This window comes from Anser cygnoides, chromosome Z (genome assembly GCF_040182565.1).
Source record: "Anser cygnoides isolate HZ-2024a breed goose chromosome Z, Taihu_goose_T2T_genome, whole genome shotgun sequence".
In the NCBI taxonomy this organism is placed as follows: Eukaryota; Metazoa; Chordata; class Aves; order Anseriformes; family Anatidae; genus Anser; species Anser cygnoides.
In genome coordinates, this window is record NC_089912.1 from 63,394,174 (window position 1) to 63,417,998 (window position 23,825).

Below are 23,825 nucleotides of genomic sequence, written 5' to 3' on the forward strand. Positions count from 1 at the left end.
TTATTCGAGGGTTGCAGAGGTGGGCTGCAATGTGGAAGCACCCCATTTATCCCTGCTGGGCTGCAGAGAGGTCTGTTATTGCAGAATTGCCAGAGTCACGCTGCAAGGGTGCTGTACGCACCCAGGCACGTGGCCCTTATCTCAGCACGGGCACTGTGCCCAGGCAGAAGGAAACCTGCGGCCTCAATGTCCTCACCTGGGGTCTCCATCCCATCCCAGGGGGACCCCAGACGACGCCTGTCCCTGGGAGCCAGGGGAGGGGAAGTCCCCGGTGGGTTTTCACCAGCTGCTTTCCCATTGCAGGGTTTCGATGTGCTCCTTCCTCCCGAAAATTTTCATTCTGATGAAATTAAAAAAATAAATATAAAAACAAATCCAACGGAAAAGCAAATAAGGCTTTGTGAAAAAAAGGGGAACGCAAACGCTCCCTGAAAGCCGTGAGGAGGTAAAAACCCTTCCCTTCAGCCCCGACCCCCGCCGGGATGCCGGAGGGCGCTGCCCCCGGAGGTGCCCGGGGGCGAGCTGCGCACCGGGGGCCGGGGGACGAGCGGTGCGCCCGGGGGGTGCGGAGCTGCGGGAGCCGGTGCGGGAGCCGGGTGCGGATCGCAGGCACAGGAAGCGTCCCGGAGAGGCGGCGGAGGATTGGCAGCGCCCTGCTCCAATTGTGCAGCGGCGGCGGCGGGACCGGACCGCCCGCTGCCGCCCCGAGCAGCCCGCAGCGGGCTCCCCGCCGCCGGTGCCACTCGTCCCGGTCCCGGTCCCGGTCCCGGCCCGCCGAGCACCATGGACACATAGCCGCGGAGGAGCGCAGGAAGGTAGGACACCCCCCCATCGGCACCCCCCCACACACACACACATCCCCTCTTTTTTCCCCTCCCCTTATATCCCGACTCCTCGCCGCCGCCCCGACGCCGCGGTGAGGGGCGCCCGGCTGCGGGCAGGCTCCCGGCGCCGGTGTATGCCGGTGGTTTGCCGCTTGCCCCGGAGGTACGGGGGAAAGTAGCACACCCCCACGACCCCCCTCCTGCCTGCCTATGGGGGTAACCCGGTGCTGCTGCCCTTCCCGGCTCAGCACGCCTCAGATGCTCGGGGGGTGGAAAGAGGTCGGGGGGTGCAGGCTTTGAGCCCCTTCCCCATCATCCGCAGACTTCCCCCCGCTCTCCTCAGCTCCGGGGAGAGTTTTCTGGAGGAAGGCTCGAACAATACCAGGCAAGCCGCCGGTCCCCCTGGCAGGGCCCTGTCTTCTCCTGGGGGGTCGGGGGAGGGAAAAGCTGCTCTCAATTAAGAGAGGCGCGGAGAGAGGCGCTTTCCCATGCGCAGGCACCGCAAGGGCTCTGCCTGCCTTGTCCCTCCTTGCCCTTGGCCGCTGTCTCAATCACTGCTCCTCAGCCCCCTGGCAGCCCCTGCGGGTGCCCAGCCCTGGTGCCACCCTCACACGCTGGCCGTGTCACCCCCAACCCCGGCCACGTCCCCTCCCCGGGTCCCCCCCTGAGTTCTGGCAGCAAGTTGGCAAAGTGTGCGAAAGGGGGCTTTGGGGCCGAGTTTCACTTGGATTTTGCTGTCTGCGATCCCAGCCCCTTCCGTGACGCCGCTTCGAGAATCTCATTTTCCTTTAATCCGATCTCCACGGCGAGAAACCTGCGGCGTCGGTGGCCGAGGGGGTGCCAGGAGGTGCCCGCTCCTGTACGGCTGCAGCCACGTCTGGCGGCGGTGTTTGCCGGAGGAGGTGGGGTGTTTGCGCTCCGCCGGCATCTGTGCGAGGGCAGGTCACGGTCTGGGTTACGCTCGGAGCTGCACGGAGCCCTTGGCATCCCAGCCCCGTGTGGGGCACACGAGCCCCGTGTAGGGCTGCTTGCTGGTGGAAGCCGGGTCAGCAGGGTTCCTCCTCGGGATGGGAATGGGGTGGGACGTGGTCACCACGTCCCTCACCTCGTAGCACCCATGTGCCCTCTGCTCCGTGGAGAAAAACGGCTCAGGGTTCGCCCTGCCTCCTGCTCTGCGAGCTGCTTCGGTCTTCTGGGAGCCTCACGGGGAAGGGAAAACTTCATCATATCTGATAAGCCATTTTTTCCCCGTCCTGGAGAAGTCTCTGGGCTGGCTGTCACGGCAGAGGGGGGGAGGAGGATGCTTGGCCGGGCACAGGCCCTGTTTATGAGGGATGAATGAATGACTCACAGCGCCGCGAGTCTCCCCGCCGTCTTCAGCTTGGAAGCAGCGCCGGTTCCCTTTTGTGGTTGCAGGTTTATCAGAAGCTGCTGCGTCCCCCAGTCTGCAGGTACCCAAGTGCCACCCAGCCCTGCCCTCTCCCTTTCTCCCCCACCTCACCTGGACCATCCTAAATGTTAGCGGGAAAACCCAGGTGGCCAGGGATGGAGTGTGACGTCCTCACCTGTCACAAGCTCTCAGTTCAAGCCCTTTCTTTCTGCTCCGATCGTGTTCAAAGGCGACTCCAGGCTCTTCCTGCTCATGCAGGGCTAAACCTCCTTCTGATTTCCTGCCCGAGTATATTCCTGGATAGTTTATTCCCACATGGCTTTGTGCCAACATTGTGCTTTTAGTTCAAGACCTCTTCTCCCTCTCCGGTGTTTACCCCGCTCTATTTATAGCATCTTCGTTATTTTGTTAGGCTGAGCAAGCCAAGAGATTCTTGTCTCCTCGTGTCGGATCAGCTCTGGGCTGCCTTGATCTTCCTCTCTCTCCATCTCCGGCTCACGCCATCCGTCCTCGGCTGGGGGACAGCCACAGTCCCTTGGCGAGGCTGGTGATGCAAGGTGCTTTTTTTTTTTTTCATCCAGCATCACGGCAGAGCCTCAGGATTCAGGAGGGCGGCTGGCCTGAGCGCAGGGACCAGCGGGCTGTAAACATCTCGCTGGAGATGTGTGCTGGGCGTTTTTGGGCAGAGCATGCACAGAGCCCAGCCTGGCGATGTGCCTGCGCACGTACGGTGCTTTCATGCTTTCCCTGTGGGTTTTGCTGTGAAGGAAAAAGGAAAGGAAAACCCCTTGCAAGATGCTTCCCGGAGGAGGGGCAGGTGCCAGCCAGCTCGTGGCTCTGCTTCCCTCCCGCACAGCATCCGTAGGAAAATTTGGGCACTTTCCCCCTTTTCGTTTCCTCTCCTCTTGTTCAGTCGTGGGACAGGGTGGCTCTGCTCATGCCGAAGCCGCAGCCAAGGAAGGAGCTTGGCTCAGCTGGGCGCTCTTCCCCCCGGGCGGAGCGATGGGGCCTCGCTGGCATTCGGGATGCTGATGCAAACCCAGCGTCAGGAATTAGCCCTGGGATATCTGGGGTGACTCGCTGGGATGTTTAGAGAGTTTTTGGTTTTTCTAAGTGTTCGTGTGGTTACGAAAGCATCTCATGTGTGAAAATCTCCAAGTCTCTTCGGACGGGGATTTGGTGACCCCGTGGCCCAAGTTCTTAGCAGCAAATCTCCACGCCTCCCGGTGATGTTGTTCTCCAGCGCATCCTCCCTTCCAGGCTGCGAAGGTGGGAAATGGAGGTGATGTCTTATAGTCATGGCTTGCTCGTCTTCTCCAACAGTCACATTCCCATGGACTGTCTCCGTGGAAAAAAGAAAAATTCCTCTAGAAATTAGAAGCAGGTTTGTCGTCTCAGAAATCAGCGTGTTAATAGGAATTATCTCTTGAGCCTGGCTGCTTCCCAAGTCTCTGAGTCACCCTGTCACTTAGGCAGCCCTGGCACGGCCACGGAACGGGGTGAGCTTTGGGCTCTGCTGTGCTGTCCCAGCACCCGCAGCTCCTAAAGCGTGCGTCGGGCTCTGCTGCGGGCGGCACTGCTCGGAGGCACCGGCTGGACAGAGGATGGACGAGTGAGCAGGGCTGAGGGGTGCGATCCTGCCTCCTCTCCAGGGCACGAGTCTCAGACATGGGGAAAAAAAGGGCAAATGTCTCCTCCTCTCTGCTGCATCTGGTGTTTGGGGTCTGGGAGAAGAGGAGCAAGAAGGCAAACGGCACTGCAGGACCTGATTCACCTCTGTCTTAGCGGGATTTGTGCTGTGGTCACATCTGACCAGCGGAGCCTGGACTCGGGCCAGAAGGGATCAGTCATTGCTGAAAAAGCTTACGAGGGATTTCGGAAGGGTTTGCTGGAGGGTCTGGCTGGGGGGAGGCCACATCTGCTCGCACACATTTTCTGAAGATGCTTTTGGAGATGGCAGCCGGGCCGGATGGACCTCGAGTGAGAGCTGGCACGGTCAGACGCGGGGCTGAACCGTGCGGGTGGCGACAGCTGAGGGAACCTCAGGTAAGATCGTGCATCGAGCAGCGTGAGAAAACACCCGCTGTAAGCAGGGGTTAGAAAAATCATGCAAGTCCTCGGGTTTTTGTTGGTCTGTAGCCACTCGGGAAGACCATGCAGACCTCGCTGCAGACAACTCGGTGGAAACGTTCGTTGCACTGTGCAAAAGTGCGAGCGAAATGCTTGGCTGTGGGGAGAGGGGCTGATGCTGAAAGCATTTAGTGGGGTTTTGGAAATCAATCCAGGGCTCCCCAGCGGCTGCTGGGCTCTGGTCCCCTCCTCTCAATACAGAGAAGGCAGAAATAGAAACAGCATAATAAAAATGGTTACGGCCCTGCAGAGATTTCCTTATAGGGAGGGGTGGAAAAGTTTAGGGCTCCTTCATCTAATTAAATCCTGATGGTGGAAAGAAGGTCATTTGGGCATTTTCTATTTTACCCGAGCTTCTAAAGTGAAAATGAGGGATGGTGAGCTTGGTTAAAACAATGATGCTGGAGTCGTACCAAGTGACAGAAGCCATGAGCCAGCAGAGCTCCCCGTCACACCGGGGCTCAGAGGGGCCCAGAGCTGGCTTGGCACCGTTTTTGGGAGCGTGGCCAGGTGGCATCAGCTCTGCAACCATCATGGGGGGTCTTCCTTGGGGGCCCAGAGAAAGGGATTGCCCCCGGGTCTCATCCCGTGTAGGGGATGCCACGTAGCATCCTGTGGGCAGCCCTAGGGGCGAGTGCCTGATTTCGGCACGCGGGTTTGGATTTGCTCACAGAGCACGTGAGAGGCGGTGGCTCCGTGCAGAGCAAGTCCGTGTGCCCAGCGCAGCTGGCACGGTGGTGCCGGTTCAGCTGTTTCCTTCGCCTTTCCTGTGCTTTCACCAGCCCTTTCCTTTGGGACCGAAACCCCGCACGCTTCATCCTGGCCAGACCGATAGCTGGAGCTGGGATCTCGCCAGCCCCTCTTTGATGAAAGTCGGTGCGGGCACCAATGCCTCCTGAATTCAATAATGCCATGAAAGGCGTGATTCAGACCGCGCCTTCCTGCAAAAGTAGCTGGGAAAAAGAAAAAAACAACAACAAAAAAAAAACACAAAGGGCCTTGGTGACGTTGAGGGAGACACAGGGGGCTGCTGCACAGGGTGGTGGTGGGTGGCTGTGCCAGAGCATCACCCAGCGCCATGCCAGGGTTGCGACAGAGGGGCTGCAGCTCCCGACAGCTGTGCCGAAACGGCCCCGCAAAGGTCCCCCGGGGCTGGCTCAGCTGCGGTGTCCCTGCTTCGCTTTGCGAAAGCCACTGTCACGCACGGTGCCCGGGCCAGCTGGCATCTCCCCAGACTTTCGTGCAGAGCTGGGACAGGCCCTGAATCCCTGGGGAAGTCCACGGGAGTCTTTCCTTCGCTTTCCATGAGTTTTGCCCGAGGCGAAGTGTTAGGAGGAGCTGGTGGGCTGGACCAGCTGTTGCTCCATCCTCGGCTCGCGAGGGCCAACACGCAACCCTGGGGGATTCGGCTGCCCTTGGGCTGCTTTTGATTTATAGCTACTGTGAGGCTCCCAGGAGGCTGTTTTGCAGCTCCACCGAGGCTGCTCAGCCCCATCCCGGGTTTGAGTTTTACAGCATTATGGCTGGAGTGTGACAGGACCGGGGGAGCGTCCCTTTTCCCTCGGCCATCCCTGACGCTGTGCCCTGCTCTCTGCCCCATCTCCAGCCTGAGCTGTGCCCGTTGTCCGTGCACCCACAGCACCCAAAAGCAGCCTGGCTGCGTGGGGCTCCCTGGCTGCTGCATTGCCCCTCCCTGGAGCTCCCCGCAGCGCAGGGTGCACGCCGGGAGCAGGATGCGGCCCCTCGCAGCGGCTCCGGGCGTGAGCTCAGGAGGGGGCAGGCTCCCGGAGCATCCTGTTGACAAAGCTCTTGGTCTGCTGCAAACCCTCCCTGGAGACTGCAGATAAGCACTGGGATCCCTGCAACTCCGGCTGCGGGGCAGTTTGCTCTGAAAATGCCTCCAAGGGCTCCGCTTGGCCAGTGAGGTGTGGAGGTTTGGCCTCAAAGCAGCCCAGGAGGAGAATGCTGAGGTGCTGTTTGAGCTGGGATGGAGATTTTTAAATAACTAGCGGTGCTCACGCTGCGCCTGGGATGGGCAAAGGATGTAAGCAAGGTCTGTGGGGCAGGTAGCATCTATTTTTGTCCCCTGGGGTGCAGCTGGAAGAGGTGCTGGGACAGTGTCCCCAGGTGATGTCCCCATCATGGGGGTGGCACACGCTGGACCTGGGGTTAGCAGTGTGCAGGTCTGGAGCTGGACCATGCCAGCTGTGTATTTGCCCAGAAAGGTCCCTGAGGGTTTTTCCTCACCTACTTTTCCCGGTGTTTCAGGGAGGGCAGCAAAATCCTCCCCACCATCCCTCGCCTCAACAAGGGCAGGGCGGAGCGGAGCCGAAGGAAACTTTTGCGGCCAGCTCTATGAATTTCCAATTAACAGCTCGCCTGTAGCGGGCCTCGCCACCGCGAGAGAGGTTAACGCACCTAATGCTTGGAGAAACGATCCATTTTTCTTGGTAATTTAATCGCGTGGGCAGGCTGCTCGCTGACAGAGCGCCAGCAGCCGGCACTGAGGAGCCTGTGTGCCGGACTGCAGCCCGTAACCACCTTCCCTGCGCGAAGGAGGAATGCTGACCTAATAGAAAAGACATTTAAACAGAAGTTTTAAAGAGCAGCTTGGGTCAGACTCGGGTGCAAGGCTGCAGCAGGCTCCGTCCGTGCATCGGCAGGGCGCGGGGACGTCCCCGCTGGGAGCCACGCACCGGGAGCGCCGGCGCTGGCGGCCGCCCACTGGCACAGCCAGCAGGGGTTACGGCGGGCAGCTGCTTCGTTTGCTGGAGAAAAGAAAAAAAAAAAAAAAAAAAAAAAAAGAATGAAAGACAGTTTTTGGGAGGCCAGCACACGTTGTGAATTGAGGCTGGGTTCAGCGCCTGGCTTCGGCTCTCTCCAGGCTGGAAAAGCCGCGGCGTTTCGCTCTGACATTTTCCAAATGAGACGTTTTGATTTTGATTTGATTTGATTCCCCACCCCAAGGTAATGTTTGGAAGCCAATTTTAGCTCGATTTAATTTGAACCATTTTAAAAAAGTAAAACCACTGAAAACTAAACAAGGCCTATCATTTAGAACAAAATGTTTTGGTTTTCATTTTCCTTTTGGCACGAAAAATGCAAACTTTTTTTTTTTTCCGTTCTCCTCTTGACCCACAAACAATATTTTATTTTTTTCTTCTCCTGGTTATTTCCCCAGAGGCAGAGCTGGGGTGCTTGGCGGGGGGGCAGCTGAGCCCTGCAGCTGTCCCCAGCAGGATGGGGTGGCACGGCGTGGGGGGCATCCCTGTGGGAGCCGGGTTGGGCACCCGGTGCTGTGGCTGGAGGGGTTTTGGGATGGAGAGCAGGAGCCGCTGCGCTGTCACCCGTCCCGTTGCCAACACTGACTCAGCCGGGAGCTCCTCGAAGTCGGGGAGGCCCCACGGCAGGGGAGGATTTGGGACAGCGTGGGGCTGTCCCCGTGGTCCCTGGGGCCGGGCCGAGTCCCGGGGCTGAGCCCCGGGCTGGACGCAGCCGTGCTTGGATGCATCCCCACTGGCAGGGATGCAAGGAGCCGCAGGGAAGGGTGAGCTCTGGCATTGCCTTCTCCCCTTGTTTATTCAGGTTTAAAATTAATCTGACCTTCCCCCGCTCAGGCTTGTGCAAACATTGCATGTCCCGGGGCGGGGAGCTCCCTTCGGATGTGTTTTCCCCTGGCTTTTGCTGTCTCCAGGTGAGGTCTCCCTTGGGGTGCCCATGGGTGCTGGGGTCACAGCAGGGTGCCCGCTCTTGCCATGGCTGCACCGGCCCTGCCATCACACGGGGATGGGAACCTCTGGCTGTAAAGCAGGGCACGGTTAATCCTCCGGACAAACACTGAGCGCTGCCCAAAGCCAGCCGCCGGGGGAGAGCTGCCAGGAGGCTGGGTGTCCGAATCCGGCATCGTTGGGCCGGGCGAGGGGAGGCTGTGGAGCTGGCAGGAGGTGCCAATCGTCCCCCGTCCTTCCTCTGCTGTCCCAGCCTTGCTGCTGTCCTCCACCCTCGGGGCCTTGCCAAATCTCAGCTCTGTGCTCCCCGGCCGCGCTGGGACGTCTCCAGGCTCCTGGCTGGGAAGTGGGGAGGAAGGGAAGAACGCGTGCTGCGCCGGGGCCAGTCCTGACCCAGAAGTGCGCGCTGTCACTCCCTGACTCATCCGGCACCTGATTTTATTTTTATTTTTTTCCCTCCCCTCCCCGAAGCGGCGTGCTGCATACCACAGCGGTGCTTTTTATAGCCCCAAGCTGCAGCCTCGGCGCGTTCCCAGCCAGATCCCCGGCACCAAGGGGGACCTGGTCCGTGCCAGCCGTGCCAGTGGCAGGGACACCGTCCCCGTGGTCCCTGCGGCGTTACAGCAAGAAGAGAGCGCGGGCAGCAGAGGAAGATAATTAAACCCTAACCCGGAGCCACGCTCCCGTGCTGCGGAGGCATTTAAAGAGCCAAATTAGTCACCCGCGTGCCACGTGCCGGCTGGGGCCGGTGGCTAGCGGAGGTGGCCTGTCCCTCGCCATCCCCCCTGGCTCTGAAGGGGCTGTGCTGCCGTTAGGAAGGTTAGAGGGAGGCCAGAGGTTGCTGCCCGCTCCCTGGGAGCATTTTTATGAGCTCAGGAAGCCTGCCGGCCCCGCCGCCCTCCCACGCGCCTACGGAGGAGGCCGCTGGGGCTGCCGCCAGCTCCCTCGCAGGCCGTGCGTCTGGAGCGTCTGTCTGTCCATCTGCAACACCGGGCTGCGTGCGGGGCCGGCGGGGTCCCGTGGGGAGCGGGGTTTTGCAGAGCCGGGGCAGCCAGCCAGCGGGCAGGGAGCGAGGAGCCTCGCGGGGAGCAGCGGAGGGGAGGCGGGGGGGGACCCGCCGGCACCGCGCGTGCTTTCTCCAGACGTGATTTCACCGCCGCAGGGAGGGAGCACGGCCAAGGGACAGGCCCCGCTCGCCCCGGCGGCACCCAGGGCGTTAGTCATTGGGGCCGAGCCGTGGCGAGGGGGACGGGGTGTGCCCGGGGTCCCCGCGGCACGGCGAGGGGATGGGAGGCCCGGTGAGCCTGCGGTTCTGGGGAGCTGCCAGGGAAAAGGCGGAGGGAAGGAGGGAGGGATGGGGGAGGCTGCTGGGCTCGCAGCCCATCGTCCCCCTCCTCGCTGCCACGTGGCCGGGAGCCGCTCGGGGAGGGGGCAGAGGGCAGCGTCTGCGCCAAGAAGCCAGGTGTGCGCCGGGCGAGCAGGTGGGGAGGGGATGGGATGGGATAGGGGCACCTTCCCGGCTGGGGCTGCTCCCTCACCGCCTGGCTGCTGCTTTTTGCAGCGGGGCACGGTGCTGGGGAGGCCAGCACATGGGGGAAGAGATGCCGCAGGGAAGCTGCATCCATCATTGGGGATGGATGTGGGGTCGAAGCTGCCCCTTGCTGTGCTCTGGCAGCCGCAGCTGCTCTCCCAGATCTGCACCAAGGGAGCTGGGTGGGGGCAGTAAAGTCTTGCCACCCCCCCATCCATATCTCTCCTCCTTCCCGACCTGCCTGTTGGTAAATGCTGGAGCCAGGCCCGATGCCAGGCGGTGCAAGCAGAAACTCTGACCGGCCTCTCCTTCACCCCTGGGGACCTGATACCAAGAGGTTTCCTGTGGGCAGAGCGGGACTTTGGGGCAGGAGAAAGGGCAGGCAGCGAGCACCGGGATGGGATGTGCAGGGCAGGTTTAATGACAAGGGCAAGCTGCATTTTTAACCCTGCACAGCGGGCCGCAGGAGTGCCTTGAAACCTATGTCCGCCCAAAGGTGCTGGGCTGGCTGCGCTCCTCGAGCATCAGCAAAAGGGCTTGTGCCAAGGTGCCACCGGTCCGTGGGGCAGCTGATGGTGGGCACGGGGTGGCCCAGGTGGATGCCAAGGGCAGGCGGCTGTCCCTGCCCTCCCCAGGACACGCTGGGGCTGTGACCGCGCGCTGGCTGCCCCGGAGCCGCTCGCGAGCAGCGCTGCGGAGCCGGCCAGGTGCCGAGCATGCCGGGAGAGGGGAAAGCCTCGGAGACTCATTCCGAAACAAGGCTGCCCTTTTATTCTTCTTTACGACTACGTTTTAATATCCACAAACACCCCTCCCTCCCCGGGCGGCTGCCAGCAGAGCCTGCATCGCCTGCGCTTGGCCGACCGAGAAACCCCGGCCAAGCCCAGGGCCCCAGCGCGGGAGAGAGTATTATTTTTTCCCCCTCCTTTTTAATATATGTTTTCTGTAGCTCTAATTGGAAGGGGTTGAGCCCTGGCCAAGGCAAACACACCTGAGGGAGTCTTGCCTTGCAGCCCCCATCTGCTGTGCCAGAGGCTCTGCTCCCCACGCAGCCGCTGCCTGGCCCCTTTGTAGGGGAGGGGGCTGCTGGGCCAGGTTTGGGGGGGACTATGGAGGAGCCCCAGTGCAGGAGAAGAAGGCAGCATGGCGTTGCACCGGTGGGGCTACCCAGGAGATGGTGCAGAGCTGGCAGGGGACCCCCCTTTCACAGAATGACCCCCTCTCCGCCTGGAGCCAAGGTACCTCCCCACCTGGGGTCTGTGCCCACCCAGGGGGAGGACGGAGCGGGTGCCAACCCTCCACGCGTGTGCTTCGAGGGGTTGCAGCCCCCCCAGCCCCCTGTGTGTCCCACTGCGGGGGAATTATGGCAGCAGGGTGAGGGCGTAGGGGCTCCCTGACGTGCCCCGGTGTGTGTCAGGCTGCGGGGCCACCTACCCGGTGACACCCATCCAGGGACCGTTCGGGAAAGCGAGCAGGGGACATTAACATGCCAGGCCACCACAATGGCTTGCATTGACAGCCAAATCCCAACCCGGCTGAAGGTCGGGTGTTTGTTTAGTGCTCCGATTCCCTGCTTCGTTGCCTTTCTTGGGTGGGCTTTCCCGCTCAGCTTTCCTCGCTGCAGTTGTTGCAGGGGCCACCCCGGTGCCCCCATTGCCGAGGGGCTGAGCAGCACAGCCAGGTCCCACAGCACGTCCGTGCTAGCCAGAGCCGAGGGCAGCTCGTGGGGGCCTCCACTTGCCCACCCTGGGCTCCAACCTCTTCTTCTTGGGGTTAAAACTCAGTGCCAAGCACCTGGGGTGCCCACCCTGACCGTGCGCTGGGTGGCACCGCCACGGCTCATCCTGGAGGAGCTTTCCTCATCCTCTCCAGGTGCCATCTCCCAGGGATGTGCAGGGGATGAGTCTGTGTCCCTGCTCCATCCATGGGGAAGGATGCTGGCCCCAACCACAGCGTCATCCCCTCCTGCTCACCCTGCCCAAGCAGGCACGGAGCGGGCTGCAAAATGCTGGGGGAATTGAGGTGCTCCATCATTAAACTATAAAAAGCTGGATCCATCCCCACCAGGAGCTTGCTGGCTCCCTGCAGGTGATGGGCCGTGCCAGAGGAGTTTGCGTGGGCTGGGACATGCCGGCGTTCCCCCTCCAAGTGGGGATTTTTAGGGTGCTGTGGCTGCTGAAGGGACCTCGGTCCCCCGGCCGGAGCCAGGGCTGCGCAGAGGGCAGCTCGAGCATTTCGCGAAGGATTTCAGAGCCGTCCTGGCCTTGATTCAAAGCAGGCTGAAACGGGAACATTTCGAAATTCTTTTGGATGAGGAAAATTCCACGGGCAGCCCCCCTCCGGAGAAAGTTTGGGATGGTTGAAATGTTTGGAGAGAGAGGCTGCTTGCTTTTGTTTACTCTGAACTATAACATTGGAGGGGCGGGGTGGGGGGGAAGAAAAGGAAAAAAGGAGACAATGGGAGCTTGTAAACAGAGCTGTCCCCGAGCAGGGCCGGGGCGTCCCTCCAGCATCGTGGAAGGAGATGTGTCAGCACGCTCACAACTTTGCCCTGCTTTCCCCCCTGCTCGGATACGCTCACACTTAATCTTTCAGGAGCACTTTTTTTTTTTTTTTTTTTTTCCCCGGCACAAAACGATCCAGCCGGTGTTTTTCCAACCTTCTCAACTCACTGCCCCCGTCCCCCGAACGTGGCGGTGGCCTCCTCTTCTTACACCTCCTGGTGTAAGCCCTGTGCTGTGGCTGCTTGCCCCAGGCAGAGGTGGCAATGAATTGGTGTGGCTGCAGGGAACCTTTGCTGTGGCAGCGTGAGCAAAGGGGCAAAAAAGAGCTTGTGGGCATGAGGGTCTGCAGCCACTGTCCCCCCCCCCCCCCATGCAGGTGCCACAGCACGCAGAGTTCATGGTCCTTTGGTGGTGGCTTTATTTGGCTGCCCGGGTGGCTCCCAAAGACACCTGAAATCCTCCTCCAGCCCAAAAGGGATTTTGTTTTGCAGAAGAGTGACAGCAAATTGCTAGCTGCGGGAGCATTTGTGCCATTGAAATGAAACGTTACCAGCTCCTGAAAGCAGGCAGTAACGGCGAAATGTTTATTTTGGACCTGCCGCCCCGCAGCGTTTTGGCTGACCCGAGCGCCTTCGTGCCTTGGAAATGGAGCTGTGCCCGATTGCTCCCAGACACCAGCGAGCCCCCGAGCACGGGGCGGGATGGGGCTGTGCTGCTTGCTGCACCGGGCAGGGACGCGCTGCGGGGCCCCTCTCACCTGGCTCCGGGCTCAAATTCATCGGGAGCAGCCAGACCGGCTTCCCAGCACCGAGGTGCTGGGCTTGCATGGGATGCTCACATATACGTGCGTGTAGGTACACATATGTGGATGCACATGCTCTTAATCGCAGCTCCAGCATCTGCCCCTCCAGCACGCTCTCTGGGGATTTTTAATTAGGGCCAGGCACCGCTTGCCTCTGGGTCCATCGCGGCTTCCCTGCACCGCCCCTGCCTCCCCCGATGGCAGCCCAGGAGAGCCGGGCAGCACAAGGGCTGGACTGCATGGTGAAACACTTCAGCATCCAAAAGCAAAGCAGATTCAGCAAAACCAAGCCTGTACGCAGCCTCCAGCACCTAGCTTCAGGAAAACACCCCAAATCCAAAACTCTCCTGGGACAGAGAGTTTTCCTCACCTTTTCTGCCCTGCTCTTATCCCAGGCTCACCAAGGTCCCTGCGAGCAAAAGCCCAGCGGGTCCCACCCCTGCCCTTGGGTCTGGCACAGGCTCTGCAGGCACAGTAGGGATGGAGCCCCCCCAGCCACCTCCCACGGGACCCCCCTCCATCTCTTGCCCTCCGCCGGCCAGCTGTCTTTAGGGCCAGATTATTTTTAGGAATTTCTCCAGCGTGCGACTTAGGGCGAGGCGGGGAGCCTGGTGCTGGGGGCTCCTCTCTCCCCCCCCTCCGAATAAAAGGCTGCCAGCTGGCAGGGCTTGGGGGCTGCTGGCTGCTAACAGAGCCCTTGCTGTTTGGCCCCTGCCGATGCTTCAGGTTACAAGCCGGGAGCCAGAGACTTCTCCTTCCGCGGGCTGGGGCAGGGGAGGGCGCGGGCGAGGGGCCGGGCGGAAATCGCGGCACTGGGGTGGGAGTTTCCCAGGGTCAGAGCAGAAGCCGTCCCGCAACGAAGCCGCCGCGATGCCGAGGCACGGGGTGGCCCCCTGGTCCCCCAGCACCGGGTCCCGTTAGTAGCTGCTGGCCCCACGGAGAAGCGAGGTGCAAGGGGTGGCCCCTGGGCGCGGGGAGCTCGGGTTTGGGTAGCGGTGGGGCTGTGGTCAGCAGGGCATGGCTGGGTTTGGGGTGGTGGTGATGGGTTGGATGGAGATGGGTATTTGGGGGTGGGAGTGGAGCAGAACACTTCCCTGGGCTGTGATGGGTTTAACCCCGCGTTTGGGCTGTGCTGGGGTTAGCCCCACATTTGGGCTGCGTAACCCACATTTGGGTTGTGCTGGCGCTAACCCTGCATTTGAGCTGAAGTGGGGGTTACTGGACTGCACCAGCCTCCCAGGGAGAGTCTGCGGCTGGTTTTGCTGGTTTGTTCGGGGTTATTCCCGCAGCGGGTGCTGTGCTGTGTGTGTGCATGAAGAGGTGCAAAGGGAAGCAGCACTTTTTGGGGTCCCCAAGGCACTGCACGGGCTGGGGACAGCAAGCAGTGGTTAACCCTTGGACTAGGAGAGCTATGGGTGAGGAGGTGCTGTGGGCACTGCCAGCAGTCCTGGGGGCAGCGTATGGCCCTGGTGGCTCCAAAAAGAGGGGGGGGGGGGTGGGGAGGGACATGCCTCCCTCCCTCCCTATTGGCACCCATTGTTTGGCTTTCACCAGGCATGCCGCAGCTTGGTGGATGCCAGAGGCACGCTCCCCAGGGGCCTCGGGTTCCTCCTTGCCTCCGCCTCCCCTTGTCCTCAGATTTGGCGAAAAGAAAGCAAAGGATGAATGCAAATAAAAAGCGCTGAAAATGAGGGCACGACAGCTGCTTCCCAGAGGGCGAGCCCCGGTGCAGGATACGGCCCCTTCCAGCTTGGTAAGGCAACGCAAGAGGCAGCGGGGGCCATGCGGGTGCCGCAGGTTTGTGCCCCCTCCACATCGAGCCGTGCTGTCGGGTACAAAAACCTCCAGCCTTTCACTCGCATCTGGAGAGGAGACGGTGTCAGGGTGTGCAGGGCTGGGGGGTCACCATTCCTCCCTCTGCCTGCCCCAGCTTTGCTGTGGGACCGGGATGCTGCCAGCTTTCTGGGCAGGGCAGCAGCACGGGCAGGGGTTCAGGCCACGCTGCGCCTCCTCAGAGCGGGGCACAGCGCTTCTGCAGGGCGGCCAGGAGGAGGGGGGTTTAGCGGGGCGCTCCCCGCCTGATCCCGAAGGAAAACAAGCTGAAGAGGGACGTTCCTGCTGCTTCAAAACGCCACCGCCCTTGGCCACGGGAGCGGTTTCCCACAGCGGGCACTGGCGGAGAGCAGGGGCTGGGCAGCGGGGCCAAGGATGCTCGAGCACAGGAGCGCAGCGCGATGGCACGGCCAGGGCACTGGAGCCGGCTGGTGTCACACCTTGCCTGCTGCAGGGTGGCATTTTGCAGGTGGGTGACTCCAGAAGCACCCAGCACATGGTGGGCAGAGCTGCCAAGTGCTCGTGGTGTTTTGTTTTTTTTTTTCCTCCCCCTACATCTCCATTTCAGTGATGCTGCCCCAGACCACCCTGTGGAGGGGTTAGGAGGCACCGCGGGTCTGTGCACTCAGTGGGGAGCAACTCGTGTGTGCCCCCAGCTCTGTTTCCCTCCTGCCAATGCGGCATCGCCCGCATGTGTCCCCCCCTGCCCCACCCCTGGCTCTGTGTGCGTCTCTTCCTCTTTGAAGAGTGACTTCAAATGAAGCAAAGCAAAGCAAAAAAAAAAGAAAAAACAAAAAAAACACCAAAACCACTGTCTTTCAGAGCAGTGAGTGCAATGGAAAGTTGGCCTCCCCCAGGAATCTGCGCCGAGCTCTGCCAGGCCACTGTGGGGCATGGCACAGCACGGCCATGCCGAGGGGACTGTCACATCCCACATGTGCATCGGTGCTGGTGCACGTGGCTGTGATTTGGGGGGGGAGGGGGGCAGGACATTTTGATTTGTAGCGTTTTAAGATGCTATTGCTGATGGTTTCTGCAGGATGGGGCTGGCGGCAGGACTTGTCCCACAGCTCCCCAAAAGCCTCAATCAGAAAATCTTTGGATGGGCTAAAAAGTCACGAAGCGCACTGCTCGCTGCCGTGCAATCCCAGCCCTTGCCTTTTCCCAGCGTGGCTCTGGGAACTGGTGCTGTGCAGCCCAGGGGGGAAAGCAGCAGCCGCTGGCCATGTCCCCACCATCCCATACCAGGACTGATGCCCAGCAGGACAGAGGGACGGCCGGGGTGGTGCGGGGTGGAAGACAGCACCTTGCATTTTCAGCCGGTGCCTGGGTGCAACGAGAGCGTCCTGCGCCAGGGCAGGGGTGCCCAACATTGCCACCATCCTGGGGCTGAGCCACTCACCCTGGGCTGTCCCCACTGACCCAGCCGTGGTCGGGGAGGTCACCCCGTCCGGGCAGGGAGCAGCCATGTGGGGAGGAAGAAAGGCTCCGATTGTTCCCTCTGCCCAGGCTCAGCTCCAGGCCACTGTGCCGGGACTCCCTGTCCCCGGGTGCGTCACTGCCGGTGCAGACATAGTGGGGCCAGGCTCCGCCTGTGTGGGGTTTGGGAGATAGCAGCGCTGCTAAGGAAGACATCCCAACCATACACGTGTGTGGGCATTCATTTTCACATGTATTTTACCCTCCGTGAGGGATTTTGGGCGCAGAAAGCCAGGGCATCCTTCCTGCACCGAGCGGCTGCCTGGCCCCGAGTGGCTGGCCGCCGGCCACGCCACAGCACTGTTAGAGCACAAAGTCCCCGGGTCTTCCCCCGGTCTGCGGCTCCTGCCCGGTGGGACGATGCCGTGGCTGCCACCCCTCCTGTGGGCTTTTGTGTGTGGCCATCAGGCAGGCATGGAAGGGATCGCCCCGTGTCCCGTCCTGTGAGTCCTGTGATGTTCGGCTGCGGCTGGGCTTTGGCAGCAGTTGGGCAGGTCACTGGGAGCACCCCCTCCCTCCTGAGTTTTGGGGAAAAAAATGAGAGGATCCAGGGGGCAAAAAGCCATGGCTGGTCTGGGACTGCAGCAAGGCAGATCTGCTTTCACCTCTGCAGCGTTTGCACAGCCCACACTTCATAAAGCAGGACAGACAGGAGAAGAAATTATTTGATTTTCAAACTATGTCCACGCTAGCACGCTCTCCCTTCTCCCTGATCCCACCATCCCTTAACTTTGGCCAGTGTGGTGCTTGGAGTTATTTTTGGTGTCTGCTTTTAGAGTGTATTTTAAGTCTTTTTTTCCATCACTGAAATATTTTACTTTCAGGCCTAGTATTCCCAGTTAGTATCAGTTACCAGCATAGTTTTGGCAGGGCTCTTTTCACTGATGTTTCTTGGGAACATTTCTCTGTGTGGTTTAGTAGGAAAAGCTTATGACAGTCTCATGAAATTATTTATGTGTGGGACTTGCAGTTGAGCCTGGCTGGCGTGCGCAAAAGGGCGGAGAGCAGCTCCTGCAGGTATCTGGAGCACCGTGGTGCGATACAAGGGCATCATGGTGTGATGCAGGAGCACCGTGGTGTGATGCAGGAGCACCGTGGTGTGATGCAGGAGCACCATGATGGGATGCAGGAGCAACACGTTCCTTTTCCCCCTTGCACAGGGGAAGCCAGAGCCCAGCTCCCTACCTCTCTGGGTTTTAGCACATCATCCCATTTCTCTCATTTCTTGCAACCCTCATGGTTCGGTGTGTGGACCACGGGCACCAGCAGCTCGCTGAGCACAGGGGGAGCAGCATCAGCCCCAGCTCGCCGGGCTGGAGACCGGCCGCCTGCCTGCGGGACAGACACCACCAGCTGCTCCATGGCAGCTTTCCAGGGCTGGGATATTTCCCTCTGAGCTTTCAAGCCCAGGTGACTCAGCAGGACAGGGATTTACACCCACGGGGCTGCAGCATGCACCTGCCCCTGTGCCTGGGGCTGGCAGGAAGTTTACTGCAGCCCCTGGCCCCTGACCATAAGGGGTGCCCGATGGTGTGGGAATGAATAAACAGCCTGCCCGATAGTGCCTGCTCTTCATTACCGGGCAGGCAGTGTGGGGGGGCTCTGGGGAAAACACAATTCAGCTGTCTCTGTGCCTGTTGGGGCCAGGCAGGGCTGGCTGGAAGGGGTGGGATGACGGTGGCTGCCCCAGGTGGGGCGATGCTGGCTGATAGGGACAGGACGATGGAGGCAGGGATGGACAGGGATGGGCACCTCGGGGTGAGGACACAGACCCGGGTCTGTGGCTGGCACACACATCCCTGCCTCGGTATCAGCTCACTTCTCACCCACGGACAGTTCTCCCTGGGCACAGAGATGACAAACAGCCCAGGAGGGCACAGACTGCATGGACCAGCCCTAATGCCATCCGCGCGTGGGGAGTGAAAGGGAGCCGCAGCCATCCCCGCTCTCGGTGCAGTCTGAGCTCTCACGGAGCTGCTCCCCCTGCTGCATCAGCCTGTTCAGCGCCAATTGCTGCCTCCAGCTGCATAAAACCGGGCCAGAACTGATCTCTTTTTGCTCCAGCTGCACCAGTGCAGGGCTCTGGACCACCCTGCTTTGCTCGCAGGGCTGGAAGCCAGCCAGGGCTCCCAGCACAGGGCTGCAACAGCAAAGAGCCCTCAATCCCTCCAGCCCACGCAGGTCTGAGCTCCTGGCCAGTATTTGCACATCGCGTCCCCACTCCAGGCATGGGGACGACTCAGCAGCCTGCACCGGGGACAGGAGCGTGGCTGTCACGGTCAACCTGCTGTCCCCCACAGGAGGGGGTGAGGTGATGGGGCAGGGTGCTTGGTCCCTCAGGGATGCAGGTGCTGGCGCTGGGATAACATGCTCTCCTTTCCCTCTCTGCCCCCCCCCAGATGCACAGTCCCACCCGAGGCCTGGGCAGGGTGATGGTGTTCCTCGCGGCAGCCCTGGCGTCAGCTTCCCTCGCCGTCCCCGAGGGCTGGGGAGAGGAAGGTGAGCCCCCCCCCGGCCCCCCGGTCGCAGCAAGGCACAGCCCTCCCAGCATGAGGACACTGGGGCACCCCCAAAAAGGGCACGGATCAAGCAACATCAGCACCTACCTTACAGATGCCTTCCCTTCCCGAAATGCAGCCCCACGGCATTGGGTGTCCCCTGGGCAGCCTCCCCCTGCAGCTGCCCACTGCCCAGCCCCAGTTGGGACCAGTCCTTCCCAGTTCCCCACGTGCAGCAGGACCCCAGGGGTGGCACGCGGGGCTGACACCCCTCTGTGTGTCCCTCCAGGTGTGCAGTACGGCCAGGTGGGGACGGACGTGACCCTGTCGTGCGCCGGTGCCCGCGCCGGGTAGGTGTTTTGTGTGCACACCATGGGGTGGTTTAACGGGTGGGCTCCAAAAAATAAAAAACCAGCATGGGAGCAAAGTCAACGTCTCCATCCCCAGCTGTGCCTGTCTCCCCATCAGCTCTCCCCCAAAGCTTGTGGGGTGTCCCCGCTGTCCCCATCCCCTAACACCCCATTTCTCCCCTCCCCAGCTCGCCGGTGCAATGGAGACGAGAGGGGGCCGCGGCGCTGCCGGAGGGCTCGGCCATCCATCAGGGAGCCCTGGTGCTGCCGCACGCCAGCCTGGCTGCTGCAGGGACCTACAGCTGCCACGGCGAGGATGGCAGCCTCCTGCACGCCGTGTCCCTGCGGCTGGGGCGTGAGTAGTGTGTCCATGGTCTGGGTGGCCAGGGGGTGCCAAGAGGGGATGTGCACAGGTCCCCGCGTGCTGGCTGTGCTGCAGGGCAGGGGACCCCTCGCTGACCATCGCCTCCCTGCGGGCTCCAGACCTGCCGGGGGTCCCCTTTGTGTCCTGCAGAGCATCCGACTATGAGAACTTCTCCTGCTCCTGGACCTCCAGCCTGGAGACCTTCCTCCCCACCAGATACATCACCACCTATAGGTGAGGGCAGGGCACGAGCTTTGGGGTGAGCGCTGGGATCCCTCCCAAGCACAACCCCCAAATCCTGCCTGCACTCCAGCCTGCACCGTGGGCTTGCCGCCTGCCCCAGAGCATCGTGGCCAAGGAGCAGGCTGTTCCTTGGAGCAGAGCGTGCTTTAGGGCACATGCACAAGCAGGGTTTCTGAGCAGTGCTGGGGTCCAGCACAGGCTCCCTCCCTCCAGAGGGGGTGGACAAGAGAAGCGGGTCATCTGCAAGCCGCCAAGCGCTTCAGCATGCTCCAGGATGAAAGGAGCTGGCGAAACAGCGCTGCCGCTGCTTCTAATTATCACGGCAGGCCAAATTACGGGGCTGCTTTGAAGTCAGCCGGAGCCTGTAAAACCTAGAGCCGGGCCCCGCTGCCAGCCGTGCAGGCGCAGGAGGGGAGCAGGGCTCTCCTCGATTCCCCCCTGAGCACCCCGGAGTGCGTGGGCACGGTGGGAAGAGGGCAGTTGGAACCGGGGCCATGTGGAGCTGGCAGCGGAAAGCAGCGGGTCTTGGGGCTGGAGCGTGGGGTGAGAGCAAGCCAGCTGCTGGGGAGTGGAAAATAACACCACGTCCCTCCAGGGCCGCTTTTATTAGCATGCCTGCATGCTTGCTGCCGCTGTGCACCGAAGAGCAGCGGGCAGGGGGTGTCCTCTGGCACTGGGGATGCTCCTGCGCGTCCCGGTTAACCTGGGACCCCCAGCCCCCTGCTCCTCACTGGCAGTGCTCGGCACGGTGTTAGCTCCAGCCCCTGTGCCGTGGTGCCCATGGGCTGCAAGGGGAGAGTGGGGTGTGGCAAAGCAGCCCCCCAGGGCCGGTGTGGAGACCTGTGTCCTCACGCTGGGTTACGATGGGGTTGGCATCATGCTGCCTCCTGTCCCCCAGTCCTCACCGTCTGCTTTTCTGTCTCTCCTTGGCAGGAAGAAATCGCTGACAGGGGAAGAAAAGCGGAGGTAGGGCTCACTCCCACCCTGATCCCATGCCCTGGGGACCAGTCCCCATCCAAAAGGCTCTGCCCCTGTCCTCAGCGGGGTCCCCAAGGCGATAACCCCATGGAGGAGCAGGCTCCCCAAGCCATGGAGCTGGGATGGGGGTGTCCCTTTGGCCGTATTGGGGATCTGGGGGTGACAGGAGATGCCCAGACCCTACAGAAGCTGTAACAGGGGTTGCCACCTGGCTGCTGGTGCGGTGTTCTGCCCATGTGCCCCCACCTTAGCAGCACCAGGGAGCTGTGTACAACCGGGGTGGGGGGGACATGTCACCACCCCACCTCCCCGTCTGGCAGGAACAAGAGCGGGCACGTGGGGCCGTGCCTGCAGGATCCATCCCGTGCCGGTACCTGCACCGTGCACCGCTCGGAGTTCTGGAGCTCCTACCGGCTGAACATCACCGAGGTGAACCCACTGGGCTCCAGCTTCCGCCTCCTGGACATCACCATGCAGGCCATCAGTGAGTGCCTGTCCCCCTGTCCATCCGTTCGTCCATCCATGGTGCAGCACAGGGGGTGGGGACACGGCCTGACGGGGTGTCCCTGTCCCCTCCTGCTCAGTTAAGCCGGACCCTCCAGAGGGCTTGGTGGTGGAGCCTGTCCCCCTGGCCCCGCGACGGCTCTACGTGAGCTGGAAGTACCCCGCGTCCTGGCCCAAGGAACCCCACTTCCAGCTCCGCTTTCGGCTCCAGTACCGCCCCGTCATCCACCGCTCCTGGTCCGTGGTAAGCGGCGGCCACGGGGGCACGGCGAGGGGTGCCAGGGTGGGATGGTGGCCCTGGGTTTGGGGTGTCCACGTGCCCGACGTCTCCCGCTGCACAGGTGGAGACGGTGAACCTGTCCGAGGTGATCACGGACGCCTTCGCGGGGCTGGAGCACGTGGTGCAAGTGAGCGCGAAGGATTTCCTGGACGCGGGGAACTGGAGCGAGTGGAGCGCGGAGGCACGGGCCACCCCGGTCAGAGGTGCAGGGCAGGGGTCCTCACGGCTTGCACCGTCCCTCCCACAGCCCCTCCAGCACCCCGGGCTGCCCCTCTGCAGCCCCTTCCCCATGTCACCCCCTTCCCTTGAGTGTCACCAGGGCAAGCCCCAGCTCCTGGGGTCCCTTCACGTTGCCCCAGGACAGCTGGTGCCGTGCACCATCCAAAAACTGGCCCCATGGTGGGAGGTAGAGCTGCAAGGGGGCAAAGCAGCTCCCACCTCCTGCTGCCCCATGGCAGGGTGCAGTTTGGGAACTGTCCCCCATGGCCCTCAGGGCAAAGTGGAGCTGCCAGGAGCACCACAGGGGCACCCTTGGGCTCCCAGGCCCCCATCTCACTGCGAAACCCCAAGGGCACCCTTCTTTACTCCACCCTGCAATGCTACCCATGATTTTGGGTGACTGATTCCCAACCCTGCTGCCCTCCCAGACCCAGCCGCCACGGCGAGTGAAGGAACCACTACAGACGCCAGCCTGGAGAGCCTGGCGGAGGAGCCCTCGCAGGCTCCCAACCCTGAGCCCATCAGTGAGTAGAGCTGGGGGTCGTGGGTGAGGCTGGGGACTGGGGTGGGAGCAGGTCCCAAAACCTGGCTGGAGGGTCCTCGCCGAGTGCCGGGGTCGGTGGCATCCCTCGGCCGTGACAGTTTCCTGTCCCAGACCGCAGTGACCCTCTGGAGAAGATGGCCATCCTGGTCTCCCTTGGGATCTTCGCCTTCTTCATCCTGGCTGCTGTTCTCGTCATCACCATTCTCATCTGGTAGGTGGGGTTCTGGCTGCATGAATGCTGTCCCCATCCCACTCTGGCCCCCGATCCCCCAGCACGGGCACCCCGTGTCCCCCAGCCCTGTGCTGGGGTCCCAGCTGGGTAGGGGTGCAGAGCAGTCCCTGCACTCAGAGAGGGCTGCTCGGGGTCCTCAGCCACCACCTCTCCATCCCCAGGCTCCGAGTGAGGAAGCACAGCAAGGACGAGACCAAACCCCACAACTTCTTGGTTGCTGCCACCCACTTGAAGGCTCTGCCAAGTGAGTGCCAGTGTGGGTGCACAGGGAAGGGCTCAGGCAGGGCAGTGCCACTGACCCCCTTCCCTCTTTCCCTGCAGGGACCCAAATCCTGCCATGAGCCCCATCTGACCCCGCTCCGTGCACCCGCTCACCACGTACGGACCGTGACACCACTGTTGGCACCAAGGGCCCCACGCTGCACAGCCTCGGACGCTGCCCCCAGCACCCTTTGGATGCGGGATGGACCCTAAGGACAGAGGCTGTGCTTCCAGGAGCTTTGGGCTGCCCGTGCCCGCCAGGAGCCGGCTGGAGACACCTCGGACTCAGGGCGACGAGCCATGCTGAGCACATGGGGATGGGGCACCGAGCCAGCCCCGCGCCGCTGCGCCGTGCCACCTCGAGGGGGACCATGGGCACAGGCTCCCAAGGGTGCTGGGCATCGCTGAGCCCCCTCCACCAGCCGTCTAAAGGCAGAAGGGACCCCCACCCCCCTTCTGTGATCCCAATAAATGGGGTAGCGTTGGCGCTACCCAGGCAAGACCCCTTTGCACCTTGCTGCCAGAGCCTCCTGCCCTGCTCAGCCCTTGCTGAATGCCAGCAGAGGATGCAGGCTGGTGGCTGGGGCATCTCGCCTGTCCTGCAGCGGGGACACAACCCTCTGCAGAGCCCCCTGCTTGGCGTGTGCTGCTCGGGCCCCTCCTCACACCTCGACCCGGCCCCTGTAATCGCTTCCATGTGTTGGCACCTCCCAGCCCTGGTGCTCGGCGCCAGCGGCTCCGTGCCCAACCAGATCCAGATGGGGAAACGCAAGCAGCAGCAGCGTGGGGTGGGTCTGGGGGCTCTGTGTTACCCGGGGCTGCCCGAGGCAGGATCCATCCCACCGTGGTCCCCATGTGAGGCAGGGCTGGGAGGTGGCTCTGGTCAGATCCTACCCTGGTATCCTGGAGCTGGGGATGAAAGCTAGTCTGTGCCAGGGAGGGGGGCAGCTCTGTGCCCTTTGCAGAGGCTCTGGCACCACCAGCAACGTGCCCACCTCCATCTCTGGCATGCTGCTGGGATGGTGCCATACTGGGCTGGGAACCAAGCCTGCAGCACCCAGCCCAGCTGTGCCCCTCTTCCTGATGTGCCACAGCCACCCTCATCTCCCCTTGGTCCCCTTGGCACCCCAT

At 61.9% G+C, this 23,825-nt stretch overlaps 1 protein-coding gene across 6 annotated transcripts; it reads left to right on the forward strand.

Moving 5' to 3' along the window:
• The first annotated feature begins 461 nt into the window (after positions 1-461).
• On the forward strand, positions 462-23,196 carry IL11RA (interleukin 11 receptor subunit alpha). 6 transcript variants are annotated; one of them, XM_048048569.2, is made up of 14 exons: positions 13,721-13,857; positions 14,464-14,662; positions 18,621-18,720; positions 19,009-19,069; positions 19,258-19,424; positions 19,584-19,667; positions 20,610-20,642; positions 20,975-21,138; positions 21,239-21,402; positions 21,500-21,641; positions 22,086-22,181; positions 22,313-22,412; positions 22,595-22,677; positions 22,755-23,196. In XM_048048569.2, the coding sequence occupies exons 2-14, from the start codon at positions 14,575-14,577 to the stop codon at positions 22,772-22,774; spliced, it is 1,302 nt and encodes a 433-aa protein (XP_047904526.2). In that variant the 5' UTR covers positions 13,721-13,857; positions 14,464-14,574; the 3' UTR covers positions 22,775-23,196. The 6 variants fall into 6 exon arrangements, with proteins under 6 accessions (XP_066844225.1, XP_047904524.2, XP_047904527.2 ...); XM_066988124.1 differs by lacking the exons at positions 13,721-13,857; positions 14,464-14,662 and adding an exon at positions 462-815 and having other exon boundaries at positions 19,553-19,667; XM_048048567.2 differs by lacking the exons at positions 13,721-13,857; positions 14,464-14,662 and adding an exon at positions 3,618-4,260 and having other exon boundaries at positions 19,553-19,667.
• The last annotated feature ends 629 nt before the right edge of the window (positions 23,197-23,825 follow it).

What these genes read in the sequence shown, in the direction of transcription:
- IL11RA (XM_066988124.1), top strand. Translation starts at nt 483, where the DNA reads ATGCCGGAGGGCGCTGCCCCCGGAGGTGCCCGGGGGCGAGCTGCGCAC. An exon ending in TGCGCCGGTGCCCGCGCCGG is followed by an intron (nt 19,070 to 19,257) that starts GTAGGTGTTTTG and finishes TCCCCTCCCCAG; the next exon opens with CTCGCCGGTGCAATGGAGAC. An exon ending in ACGGGCCACCCCGGTCAGAG is followed by an intron (nt 21,642 to 22,085) that starts GTGCAGGGCAGG and finishes CTGCCCTCCCAG; the next exon opens with ACCCAGCCGCCACGGCGAGT.